Below are 14,203 nucleotides of genomic sequence, written 5' to 3'. Positions count from 1 at the left end.
TGAATATCAATTAGATTGTGCTAAAATTTTCCATAAAACTTTTTTGGACTATTGTTAACAACTTTCTCGGTGGAAGTTTATTGTTGCTCAAAATTTGCTCGATAAACGAAACGCTGCAAGTTACAGAAGTCCCATGTGCACCACGCATCAGAAAAAAATTAACAACGTTTTAAAAATAAATTTTCGAATTCCTTTCCATCTGTCAGTCGCAAAACATTTCTAAATACATTCCCAACAAATTTTTGTAAAAAAGACATCTAGATATAGTCTTTTAAAATTAAAATTCGAAATTCTTCGTGAAAGCCTCCAGGGGTCTTAACACTCTCGGCGAAATAAGTCTATTACACTTAATGTGAAAGCTGAAGGATATGATGAAAATTTTAGAAAAAAACCCTGAATTTCTGGCATTATTCAAAGATAATATTATTTAAAATAATATCAAACTTCTTAAACAATTAGTTTGATCAACTTGATTTAATCATCACCTCACTCTAATCGAAAAGTTGAAAATAAGTTGAATTACTCGGAAAACCGCGACTTCAGAATTCTATTCTAAGTGAAAATTCCTAACAAAAATAATGAATTGTTTAAATAAATTATGTAAACTTGTAATTATCAATAAAATTAGTATTATATAAATTATTCACAATCTTTTTTTTTTGATAAACTGCCTGAGAACCGACTTCTTGGGCTGATATTTAAAAAATCAGTTTTGATTCGTATTCAAACAAATAAAAAATGGAAGAAAAAATTTTCATACGCATTTTTAATTAAATCTTGAAAACTAAGAGAGATCCTATTTTTATAATTAAAAGGCTTTTAGGGCACATTGTAAACCATCTTTTACCAAAGTTTTAAAGAAAATCAAACGTAGATTTTTCTAAAAACTGCATTTAGGAATTTTAAAAAAAAGCTAAAAATTGATGAAAATTTTCTTTTAAAAATTTCTTTTTTTAATGCGTCTTATTATGAACTATAAAAAATACATCTTCATATTTTCAAAATAACCAGATTAATGAAAGTTTAAAAAAGCAGAAATTTCTCAAATATAAAATATTTATTACACACTTTTCCTGGCCTCTCCTGGGCGTTATATATGTTACAGGAAAAATATATGAACTGGCAATATATAATCCCTAGGCATTATATATAATGCCCGACAGAAGCCAGGCAACGTATGTAATACTCTCTATTATACAGATTACCTAGGCATTATATATAATTCCCAGAGGAGACCAGCCGAATTGTATAATGAATATTCTCCATTATTTGAGTGCAATTTTTCCGTTTTCTGAACTTTTCTTATTTTGATGATTTCAAAGATATTAGGAAATATTTTTTAAAATATTTACACTGAAACACAGTTTAAAAAAAGCTTAATTAAACATTTAAAACCATTTTTGTATTTTTTAAAAAAGAAATGTTAAACCTCAATTTTTGAAGAAATCCACTCATGATTTTCTTTAAATTCTTTTTAAATATAATTTACAATGTGCTTTAAAAGCCCTGTAAGGTCAGGATTTTCCGAATTTTCAAACTTATTTAGCAATTTTTAATTAGCGTGAGCTAATAATTAATTTAAGCAAACAAAAAATTATTTATGCAATTGAGTATTAGCTTTAATATAATTGTCTTCGAATAATGCTAGAAAGTTGCGGTTTTTTTCTTAAACAATCAACATTTTCTCCACTTTTCAACTAGTTTAAGGTAATAATTTATTCAAGTTTCAACTCAATTCACTTAATATTGACAATTCTGAATAAAATTTTAAAAAACGTCTTTTTTCTTATAAATACGTGTTAAACTTCAAGACTTAAAATGAAATTTTTCATTTCAGAAATTGCTCAGGCATTATTTAAAAGTTTGTTCAATCACATGCGTTACGTGAAACAGATTGGAAAATACAAATTTTATATCAAATATATGAATTTTAATGAGTTCAACGTTGCAAATCCCCAAAATAAAATTTTTTCATTAATTGATTTTTTCCATTATAAATTGTATTTTTCTCACCAACTGGAAACTATTCAGATAAGTCAAAAAAAGTATCAAATTTCCAATTTTTTTCCACTAATTATTATTATTTTAAACAATTACTGTTTGTTTAAACAATCTTTTTCTCACATGCAAAAAGTATAAAGTCATCATTTTTCGGGATAAACCATACAGTTGATGAGTTTCAGTAATATTACTTCAAACTGAACATATTTAAAAATTAATTATTTAAATAATTTTGTTTGTAAACAGTTGTTTGCGAGTTTTTTCTCAGGTTAATGACACAATTAATAAATAATCAAAGTTCTTTACAGGATATTTTTCAATTGTTTTAACAATTTGTATTCATTTAAACTATTTTTTCATCCTGTAAATCGTGAAATATGTAAATTTGTATTGGAAATATTATTCTTGAAATTAATCAACATTATTAAAATAAAACTGCTATTTTGCATTTTGTGGAGCACTCCCGGGCACAATACAAGTGGGTCGGGGACGTTAATATTAAATGTTATTGGGCGTGAATTATTCCTTGAACATTCCATAAGAGGCGGTCAAGCTTTAATTTATAAAAAGTTAATAAAATGCACTTATTTTTTCATTTTTCCGAAAGCCGAGCTTTTTTTATTCAAAACCCGATCAAAATTTAAAACGCGCCGGGCACTAGTTAATGTTGACCGATTTGAAAAAAGGGAACATTTCTGAAAATTATAATAACAAAAGCTTCGTTGTTAAATAAAAAATGGTTAAAATTATTTTTGAGAAGTTGCTGGTCACAAATCTCTTAAAAATTGTATTAGATTTTAATTAAAGAAAAATTACAAATCTGATGAAAATTGTAAATTAAAAATTGATTATACTATTCAATGTTTTTGTAATAAAATTATCCTTTTTCAGATCGTATTTCGCTACGTGTAAACCGAATCTTTTGGCTGTTCATAAAATTCAACAAGAAAAAGTGATGTCTCTGAGAAGAGTGGCTAAGCAGTAACTCTATACCATCAAATCAAAATGCTATTACAGTATGTCATGTTGTAATAAATAGCGAGCAAACGTGTGTTAAATTCTATCAATGTTCGTCAATTTCTCATTGCCTTCTTTAACTGCATCATTATATTCAAAATAAAGATTATATACTTTATCAAAGGTGGCTAGGCGTTATATATAATGCCTAGGGATTATATGTAATGCCTGGAGTAAATACTTTGTCTGTAACATATATAATCCCTAGGGATTGACTGAACGAAATTTTTCAGTCGAAACAATTAAACAATCCATCTACCAAAGGTTTGGATTAAAACAACCAACAAATGTGGCTGGTGCAACCAAATATTTTTTTGTCGATATAAAAATTGATAGAACCAAGAAAAATTGTGTTGATTTAACCAAATTGTATTCTGAGCATTGGTTTAAATATTCACCTGAAAAAGTAAAATTTGTAAGTCCAGATGGAAAGGTTATATATAGTGGACAAAACACTTATATTCTTCATTTGTTTCATGCAGAACAATGTATCAAAAAATGAAAAATATGAATGTGTACACTACGTATATACTATATATAACTTTTTCACACGGGAGGTTACTTGGAATGATAATAAAATGAATTAAATACGATGGAAAGTTTAACTGAATGAACTTTTCTACAGGTTGAATATCCAATCACTTAAAAGCAGAAATTATACCTATTGTTTTAGCGGTTAACGGGTCAACACGGAACACTAAAAATAATATAAATGCTAAAGTTTTACCTTTTTCCATAATAATCTTTTCAGCATACATATGATCCCAGAACGTTACTAACTCAACGTCTTTTATTTGTAAGTAAATTTTAGAAAATAGTAACTTATATGGCCTATGTTTTGAAATAAGTACACATATGAGTGGTTATACTCATACAATTATACAAGAAACGGACATTACGATTTCTGGAATACAGTTAATTGTAGACGTGAGCAATGCACCCTTTGGAAAGCTAGACTTTATGAATATTTTAGAATAATGGATCGAATAATTATGCATCACCAATCTGTAGTCATATTACTACCCGGAATTCCAAATTTATCCACAAGGAAACGCACATCGGTTCTTTGATCCAGATTACATGGTACATTTCAATAACATTTCCAACATTACCAGCAAATTGAAGGTACAGGCAATAAATGGTACTAGAAGATTAGAGGGTCTCTATATAGAGTACATATTAGCATATCGATGAACCAAAAATACACATTTAAGTGCTACCTTCCATGGATACTCTACCGCGACAATTTACAGCATTGTGGTTCTGTGGACTTTGGGAAGAAAGCAGTATTAAATTTTCACTCAAAAGAAAATTCTACCGAATAGTAGTATTAACTCTGATATATGCTTTCACATTGTCAGAAATTATACAATTCTCCCTCACTTGCGAAAGTCTCGAAAATTTCGTCGAAATATATCCTTCTCTTACATACATTGTCTTTTGTTGGAAGGTGTTGAATTTCATTAGGAAAGAAAGTGCAATGCGACAGATGTTAAGTAATTTTCAAGAGAGCTCATTCAAACCAAGGACAACTGAAGAATTTATTATTTTGGATAAATATCTCAACAAATCTCAACTAATTTGCAAATACATTACATCGGTTCTTCTCTTGTGTGGTATTTCGATAGTGTTGACACCTTTATTGAAATGGGGAGAAGGTGTAGAACTTCCTTTTAATTTATATTATCCTTTCGAAGTGACGAAGCCAACTGTATTTGTTATTACTTATGTTTTTCAATCTGCGCTCAATACTTTTTCGATTTTTATAAACATCACTTTGGACACAACAGTTTATGGATTCCTGCTTTTGACTATTGGGCAATTTGAATTATTTGCATTCAGATTAGAAAAAGTCAGTGCAGATGAAAAATTGATCAAGGAATTTGTTAAACACCATGTCCGGATTTTGAGGCTTGTGAAGCAGATTGAGTCGTTTTTCATGATTGCCATTTTACCATTCTTTATGTGCAGCCTCTTAATTCTTTGCACAATTATATTCCAGATAGCACAGGTTTTACAAAATAAAATTGATAGATCAAATCGAATCAAATAATATATTAGGGTGGTCTTAAAAAATACTTGTTTTCTGAAATAGGTTTCCTTTAAATTTTTCCTTTTAGTTTTTTTCATCAGAATTTTTATTAATTGTGTTTCTGTAACAATATTTTTCAATTATATTGAAATTTTTTGTGTTAGGAAAAAGGTTTGCAATTTTAATTAATTAAACCCAGAAGTTGGCTGTTTTCCTAAAGAGTCTCAATCATTCCGTATTCTTGTCTTAAAATATTTTTGGGATTACAGACGAACATGAGCGGTAAGCAAATCCAGGGTTGCCGCTGGAGCGAAAAACCGGAAAATGACAACGGATTTATTTTTACCAGGAATTTCACTTAGATATTTTTTCAATTACGATAATTCGTAATTCGAAAATCTTTCACTTTAAAGTAGTTATCTTGTCAAAAGTCAGATATCTGAAAAAAAATAATTTTTTTATGATTTTAAAATTCCAAATATTATAACTGATGTCATTTCAAATATAAAAATTTTGTTATGAAAAATGTTAAAATTCATAAAACAAAACATTAATTTTTACCATGTTTTTTTGCAATTGCAATTTTCCTGACCGTCGTTTCTTACCAAATTTTGAAAAATGATTGCATTTTGATTAATTACGGTTTATTTTTTCGGGAAAACATTCTCTACAACTCTCCTGTTTCCAATTTTGAAAGTAAATTTTTCAATGGTTGAAATCGTTAGAACAAACTTTTTTTAGAAAACATTTTTTGAACAAATTTTAGAAAAAATTCCCGGAAAAAATAAGCCGCGATTGATTAAAATGCAATCATTTTTCAAAAATTGGTAAGCAGCTACGGTCAGAAAAAATTTAATTACAAAAAGCATGATTAAAATTAATTTTTTTTCAATTTCAACATGTTTGTAAAAAAAATAATGTTTTTTATTTGAAATGTCATTAGTGACAATATTTTGTTTCCTAAAATCATAGAAAAACTATTTTGTTCAGATATCTAACTTTTGGCAATTTTAGATTAAAAATTTTTAAGCGCACATTTTAATTTAAAGATTTAAAAAATTCAGTTTTAAAGACTTGAGCAATTAACAATTAGACGCGTTTGAAATTGAAGTTATTTTATATAAAACATTTTTAGTTGATCAACTGTAAATATAAATTAATTAATGATTTTTAAAATTGAATTGTACTTTAAAATTTGAAAAGTGAATAATAATTCATTTTACAAGCCGATTCGGAGTCCGTTCACAATTTGAGCATCACAAGATTTTAACGTTAAAAATTAAACTTTTTTAATTGAATAATATTATTAGTTTAAAAAAGTGTAAACGACCGATTGAAACTTAATTGACTATTTTCAATTATAAAATAACTTGTTAATAATACATTCGTAATTAAAGGTTACAATCATTGTAATTGATGCATTAAGAAAAAATAATTTGTAAGTCAAATTGTTGAATTTTATTGTATAAATAACAATTGAAAACCTACTATTCTTTCAAAAAATATGAGTAAGTTCAAAAGATATTTAGAAATTAAAAAAAAATTAAGGATTTTGAATAATTCAAATGGGCAAAATCTCAATATTCGTACCAAACGGACTTGAAAAAAAAGTAAAATGACCGGGAATTTTTATCTCTGCTTAAAACGGCCACACTGAAATCTAGTGAAAAAAATCAGTCAATATTGACCATTTTATATTACAGGAATTTTCACATTTTAATTGAATTAAAGATAAAAGTTTACTTTTTTAGAGAGTGATGTGATTATCTTAATTTTTATCTTGATATACTATCGAAATAGCAGATAACCATAATTTATTTTTAAAAAACCATTAGTTATGGTCTGGTCATATCAATGAATAAAATATTTCGTATTTATATAAATTTTGAATCTTTTAAAGTTTTAATATATGCTAAAAAATATAAGGATACCAATCTTTTGACCCCCTAATATATATTTGGATTTTAATATAAGGAATAGTCATAAATGTTATTTTATTTTTCAGGAGGAGAATACGTTAAACGGAAATTGGTTCCAATTTTTCACATTGGTACAATACGTAATTTGTGTGCTCTCTCAAATATTCCTATACTGCTGGTACGGCTGTAGAGTTGACGAAAAGGTTACATTTTTAAAAAAATATTCCCAAAAATGTTGAAAAAAAGGGTTTTTAAAAAAAACGTGTTTTTAATTTTATGCACAGAGCAAAGATGTTGCTTCGGCAATTTATTATAGTAACTGGGTATTTTCGACGCATGCAGACAGAAAAAGTTTATCCTTAATGATGATTAATGCTGATGGAGGATCTCCGATTTCTTTTAGAAGCTTATGCTCATTAAATCTACAAACTTTTGGATGGGTGAGCTTATGGAGATTTGAAATTTTTTAAATTAATTTAATGTATAGTATTGTTTAATAAATAATAACTACGAAGTTTTTGAAAATAAAAAAAAAGAATCGAACGATTAAATTTGGACTACACAATCTTAAATGTCTTTATTCAAATTTGAAAAAAATTGATATAAAAAAAGACGGCTTCCAAATCCTCTTCCTTCTTCTTTCTCTCGTCTTGTTTTTTTTTGTTTTTTGTTTTAAAGTCACAATCAAAAACCATTTACAAAAGTCTACTAACAAATGTTGAAAAAGCTTTTTTTATTGCTTTCAATAAGGTTTTTAAGAAACACTGAAACTTTAGTAGATTTCTGTAAATACTTCTTTACTGTGGTTTCAAAAAAATAAAAAACAATAAAGAAGGCGGTTTTGATGCTCTCTTTTTTTCTTTTTTTCCACTATTAATTGTTTTATTAAAATAAAAACATTTAAGAGTGTGTTGTCCAAATTTCACCATTAGATTCTTGTTTTCGTTTTAATTTCCAAAAACTTCGTTGTTAAATTTCGTTTTTTAATTCAATAATAGGTGATAAAAACTTCGTACGCTGCGGTGAACTTATTGAAACAGGCTGCTGTTGCGTAAAACAAACAAAATGATAAAATTATGCCAAAAAGAAAAAATCATTCAAAAACAGATGAAAAGGAAATTTGAAATATTTTTTAAGTTTTATAATCTGTGTGATAATTAATATTGTTTACGAAAAAGGCTTTATCTTACTTATGACGGTGGGCGAATTTTAATTATGTAAACGTCATCTTTGAAAAATATTTGTCAATGTGAGATTTTTTATCTCTGTATACTTTAGACAAACTGAGTTTTTCAAGGTAAATTACTAATAATACATTTTCCTAAAAAATTATGTACCTTTAATAGATAAAAAGGTAAGGTATAAAATACTGTAAATAATTTGGCACTTTTTGCAATATTTGACTAAATTTAATTTTGTTGAAATAGAAAAATATATATTATCAGTACATGTATCAACAGTTTTTTAATTTGATAATTTTCATTATTTTATTTACTCGGCGAGAAATATATAATTAAGTCAGAACTGCCATCAAGACCCTTTAATTATGGCATTATAATTAAATTTAGATATATAACTCAAATAATAATAACAATTACATTTTTATAAAAAATGATGCTATAAAAACTCGAAACGTCGAAATGGTCATTAAGTGTGCTATTTTAAAAATTTTCCTCTAATCAGTTTTTTCTTTTATCGAAAAAAAATGAGGAGACTTATTTTTTTGAAAGTACAGGCCATACTCTGAACTTCACCTTTGTCATTACTTTAAATTCTATTAACAATTAATTGAATAAATTAATATACAATACTCTATTTTTTATTTGGTTGATAAAATTAGAAAAATAATTTTATACATTTACTTTTTTTTTAAGGGAATTTTATAAATTAATCCGAAGCGTACTTGATACAAAAAACAGTATGTTCCATATATAATTATGTAATTATTATTCAGCATATAATTATTATTCTGCATGAGTAAAAGTAACTTTAGTCCCAAATCATGAATGAAAATTTTATTTTAAAATCAAAAAAGTTGTGACCAATTGGCCATTTTTTATAATATATTTAATCTTAGCATGTAGAATATCTATATTTTTAAATTAAATGTAACTTCGAATATTTCAATTTGATTTTTCTTTGTAAAATTTAACATTTTTAAACTCAAAGTATTGAAAATCGAATTACTTCTGACATAACGAAATTCTTAATGTTTAGAATAAAAAATCGTTTAATCACGATTTGGATAAAACAAATTTGCATTTATTAAAAATCCTTATTTTAAAGGTAAAACAAAAATATGCAAATAAATACATCTTATCAAAAACATCCAAAATGTGAAAATTTTCGCTAAGTAAAAAGTTATTAGCACAATAAATATGGTCTGTGACATATCGAAATTTGGCCAGTTATTCTGAAAGATAAACACATTTTTAAATACGTTTGATTAATTCATTTTAAAAAATTGAAATTCACGCAATCTTCGACATTTCACAAATTTTTTTAATTTTACCGATAACTTTTTTAATTGGCATAATTTTGCGCAACGCGTAATTTTTTTGGTAAGATTTCAATTATTTTTTAATAAAAATTTCTATTAAATAATATACTTTTTTCAAAGTAATAAAAGTATTTGATACTTAGCACAATATAATAAATATAATTGATATTGATATTTATATTCATATTGAAAAAAAATAATTATAAAGAATTAAAATTACCTCCAGTCTATGAAGATCCTATACTTATGGATATAAAAAAGGAAAAAATAAATTTTTTGAATCATTGGGATTTAGAAATCTTGGGTCAAATTTTTAAGAATATTCCATTAAAATTTTGGTAAGCTTTTTAATATTTTGAGAATTTTTCTAGAACATTTTGCAATTTTTTTAGTAATTCTTTTTATTTCGGGGGTTTTCCCAAAACTAACTTTAGGAAACTTTAGTAACGAATACCACAAGTGTTCAAGTGTTTATAGTTTCTCCAAAAAATATTGTAGGAAAAATTTAATAACTACTTCGGTAAATTTAAGTGTTTAGAAAATTTTCCAGGATATAATTCTGGGAAAATTTCCTAACGATTTCGTTGTTATCTTTTTGCAATTTTTAAAATTTCACCCTAAACACCTCCAGAAAAATTCCATAACGATTTGGTTAATTTTACGGAGGTTTAGGGGAATTTTGAAAAATATTTCCGGAAAATTTCCTAATCATGATTTGTTAATTTTTTTCTTAAATAGAGTTTGTTTCTAATACATAAAGTAGTATTTTTTATTGATAATTAGATATATATTTGATTTTTTTTTTAATTTTATTATTTTTTATAGCAATTTTCTCTTAAAATCTCCTATAAAGTTGCAGTTTTTTCTCAAATTTGGCACTTTTTTCTATTTTTTAATAAGAGTGATATAATAATTTATTTGAGCTAACAACAATAATTGTTCAAGTAATGTGTTATTATTTTTATAATATTCTCATTGAATAATGCTGAAAAATTGCAGTTTTTTAATTAAATTTTGCAGTTTTATCTTCTGTTCATTTAGAGGGATGCGATAATTAATTCAATTCATGAAAAAATATTGTTTAAAGAATTTATTATTTATAATAATATTCTCATTGAGTAATAATTCTAGAAAGTAGCGGTTTGTTCTGTAATGTTCATCTTTTTGTCCACTTTACATTTAGAATAAGATAAAAATTAATGCAATTTCACAAAAATATTTGAAACAAAGTTCAAACAAATTATTATTGTTTATAACTATGTTTTCCTATAGCAATACTAGACAGTTGTGGCTTTTTCTAAGAATCTCTTTTTTTTATCAATATTTATTTTCTAAAATAAAAATCGATATTTGAAATAATCTTCAAACTTTCTATACGGATCATATTGAACGTGAAACTTCCTTCAAGTAGTAACTGAGAGCCTTTCTTGAAAACAAATATTTATATTTACCTTTTTTTTCCTAACTAAAAAGTGTAAGAAAAGCTGAAATTCCAGAAAATTTTCTAGAATTACGCTAAGAGATTTACAATCAAAAATAAGTTTTTTAAACAATTAAGTTTCTTAACTTGCATTAATTCTAATTTCACGAAGAGAAAAGTGGAAAAAAGTTTAAAATTAAAAAAAAGGAAACTATCTACCCTGAATATAAGACGATAAGTATAAACATTAATAATTTGTTTGGACAATTATTTTTGTCAAATATTGCATTAATCTTTACGCTCTAAAAAAAGTTGACCAAAAGTGACAAATTTCTTTTTAAAAAAACCGCAACTATCACGCATTAATAAAGTAGAAGATGGTTATAAACAATAATAATTTGTTACAATAATTATGTTTGTTAAATATAAATTATTTACCACACTCTAATTGATAAGTGAGCTTAATTATATATATATATATATATATAATTATTATTATTATAATGTATAATAAATTGTTTCTTTGAAATTTAATTCAAGATTGCCTCGATAGAATATATATTCAGAAACCTACAAAAAATCATAATTAGCGCATAAAAACTTTCAAAGCCCAATTTTGCACTTACGGGTTTTTTAGGACCATATAAAACAGACTTATGGGGAATATATTGAAAAAGTAATGTTCAATTTAAATTCTATGACTAATTTTGAAGAAAAATACTGAGTTTCAACTCGATCAAAAAGTACAAAAACGTCTTTTTCTAATGGGAAATATGTTCGGCGCTCACAATTTGGCTCCTTAACTATATTGCGCATGCGTCGCATCGACAGTATCGAAAGATATAAATGGCACGAGTTTTTGAAGTTATCAAATGCGTAAATAATTTTTTTAAATAACTCATTTGGTTTCAGTCTTTATAAATAAATGATTGACAACTGGTCGCTACTGGTGCGACGCATGCGCAATACGGTTATGGAACCGAAACTCTCTCTCTCTATATATATATATTAGAAAAAATTAATTTTTGTGTGGATTCCATTACATTTGGAGACGATATGCATGGAAATTCGAGAAAAAAAGTTGGTCCAACTTACTGTTACATTGACATAATAGAAAAAGTCGCGAAACAAAAAACGCGGAAAAAGTGAGCCAAAGCATAGGAGCTTCAAGGTGGAAAAATTGAATGAATTTATTAATGAATTAAATCATAGATTATTTCATTTAATTTTTAAATTATTGTCTCAGTATAAATTCGTTTATTGAACCTGAAACTTAATTTTGGTAATAATTGCATATTGCCGGCATGTGATTTATATGTAAGATAAGTTTAAAACAATTAATTAGCCACGCTTATAACTATAGCGCAAATAAGCGTTTTTATCATAAAAGTGAATAACCGTTATATTGTACTGGTCCAATGAGCGCCCTCTGATATGGACTGCAATTTAAAAATGTAGTGCAAGAATTTGTATGATTTTAATTAATAATAAATATTTTAAGTAACTGTCGAGAAGTTTATACGAACCAGTTGGACCGAGACATTGACCGGCAATTGGTGGAAAAGTCAGTAACCGCTTAACTCATTCGTCTGTTATACATATATCAGAAGCACAAAGCGTTTCATACACAAAAAACTCTTAACCGTGAAGAGCAGAAGAATGTGTCTAAGGTGTTTTCTGCACTCGGAAAAATGTTTGTTTGAATCAAATCCCGTGCAGAAATTGCCAGATATTTGCCTTAGTTTCTATTTGGGCCAGATCGGACGCGCAATTTTGTGGTTGTTCAATTTGGCCCACTCTAGACCCCGACTGAAGAGCCAAGCTTGCCAGTAGATGGCGCTCCATTAATTTCGGGGACTAAAGTGAGTTGACTCCAAATCGCCCAAGTTTCAATGTCAAGTGTCAAGCGTCAAAAATATTTCAATTATTATTTGTAAAAGTGACAAAATAAGTGGGAAAAATGCCAAAACTGAGCACAAGACGAGGGCGTAGGTATAGTATACTTCAAAATATTCCAGAATTACGTGTTAAAGACTATAATAAGTAAATTTATTTAGAATGTTAATATGAAACCTAACCTCGAAATGAGGTTATTTATTTATAAGAGAAGCAGCAAAAGTAATATTTCATTTGTTGAATGTGAAAATGAATTAGATCAACAATGACGTCATAAGCATATTTATTTCACGTATTTTCAGGTCATTTGATACAATCGGAATGTATATACAGCCTTCTTATTTTAATTCGCTTTTGTGAAAATAACTTAAAGAGCCAGTGCCATATTATAATCCACTTATTTCAAAATAACTTTCCACAATTAAGTTCAATATAGAAATTGAAAGCAACTTCAATTTAGAAATTAAAACCAAAAATATATTGCAAAATACTTAAATTCTTTATTATACGAAAATGCTGGCTGTTATATTGCGTCGTTTGACTTTTTCCGTTTGCTCGAAAAAAAGTGTCTGACATACTCCAATTTTTCCATATCGCGATCTGTTAGATAACCTGATATTTATATTCTCAAATTTCAGTTAAGGAGGTGATATATTCGATTTTAATATTATTTTATTTAGGATTCCCTTTTAAATAAGAATGAGAAAAATAAATTATCATGGGCCCGATCGGGGCCAGACATGGCATCGCGTTTCATTTCGAGTCTGGCCCCATGTAGATAGCCTGATTTGGGCCAAATTCTACCCGATCTGGGCCCGATCAGATCCAAATTGGAATTTCTGCACGGGAACAACAAAATTGGTTTGAATTCATATAATTGAAACAAAAAAGAAATTTTTTCTTCGAAAAAATGGTTCTTTTTAGTTCCTGTTAAAACACAAGTTTTATTTATTATATCCCAATAAAGTTACTTTTGCAATATGAAAAGTGTCCAAAACGTCTAATTGGATTAAATACAATTTCTCATTGTAAAATTTAAGTTTTCGCTATTCTATAATATACAAAAGATTTTTAATATAAACTTGTTTCTGTACCATTGCTCTTTGTAAACTAAGTGTTTAAATAAAATTTCTGTAATTTATTCAATCATCATGTTAAATCATTTTTAAAAAAACTTTGATTATTATTATTACAATTAAGTATTTACATTTTTTTAATTAGGCTTTAATTTTTTAAATATAAATGGGTAATTGAATTTACATTTTTTAAAATAGAAGTGTTTCCATTTACATCACATGCCTCTTTATGTGCACGGTAAAAAAATTGAGCTTTGACAGGGATATTATTCCTTATTATAGCCAAACATTAGGCTGAAAACGAACGAAGGAATTTAGAAAGATCCCTGGATCAGCGAAAAT

At 26.8% G+C, this 14,203-nt stretch overlaps 1 protein-coding gene across 1 annotated transcript; it reads left to right on the top strand.

Annotated features, from left to right (window-relative positions):
* Positions 1-4,108: 4,108 nt before the first annotated feature.
* On the top strand, positions 4,109-8,152 carry LOC117169437 (odorant receptor 46a-like). Its single transcript, XM_033355812.1, has 4 exons — positions 4,109-5,029; positions 7,056-7,172; positions 7,254-7,409; positions 7,968-8,152. The coding sequence occupies exons 1-4, from the start codon at positions 4,244-4,246 to the stop codon at positions 8,022-8,024; spliced, it is 1,116 nt and encodes a 371-aa protein (XP_033211703.1). The 5' UTR covers positions 4,109-4,243; the 3' UTR covers positions 8,025-8,152.
* Positions 8,153-14,203: the final 6,051 nt, after the last annotated feature.

Source organism: Belonocnema kinseyi, chromosome 3, assembly GCF_010883055.1.
Source record: "Belonocnema kinseyi isolate 2016_QV_RU_SX_M_011 chromosome 3, B_treatae_v1, whole genome shotgun sequence".
In the NCBI taxonomy this organism is placed as follows: Eukaryota; Metazoa; Arthropoda; class Insecta; order Hymenoptera; family Cynipidae; genus Belonocnema; species Belonocnema kinseyi.
Note: the sequence above shows the minus strand (reverse complement) of the source record. Positions and strands in the feature narration are given on the sequence as shown.

Bases quoted from the DNA above. Each gene is read 5' to 3' on its own strand.
- LOC117169437 (XM_033355812.1), top strand. From the start codon at position 4,244: ATGGATACTCTACCGCGACAATTTACAGCATTGTGGTTCTGTGGACTT. The intron at 5,030-7,055 runs GTTTTACAAAAT...TTTATTTTTCAG, and splicing joins TTATATTCCAGATAGCACAG to GAGGAGAATACGTTAAACGG. The intron at 7,173-7,253 runs GTTACATTTTTA...TTTTATGCACAG, and splicing joins GCTGTAGAGTTGACGAAAAG to AGCAAAGATGTTGCTTCGGC.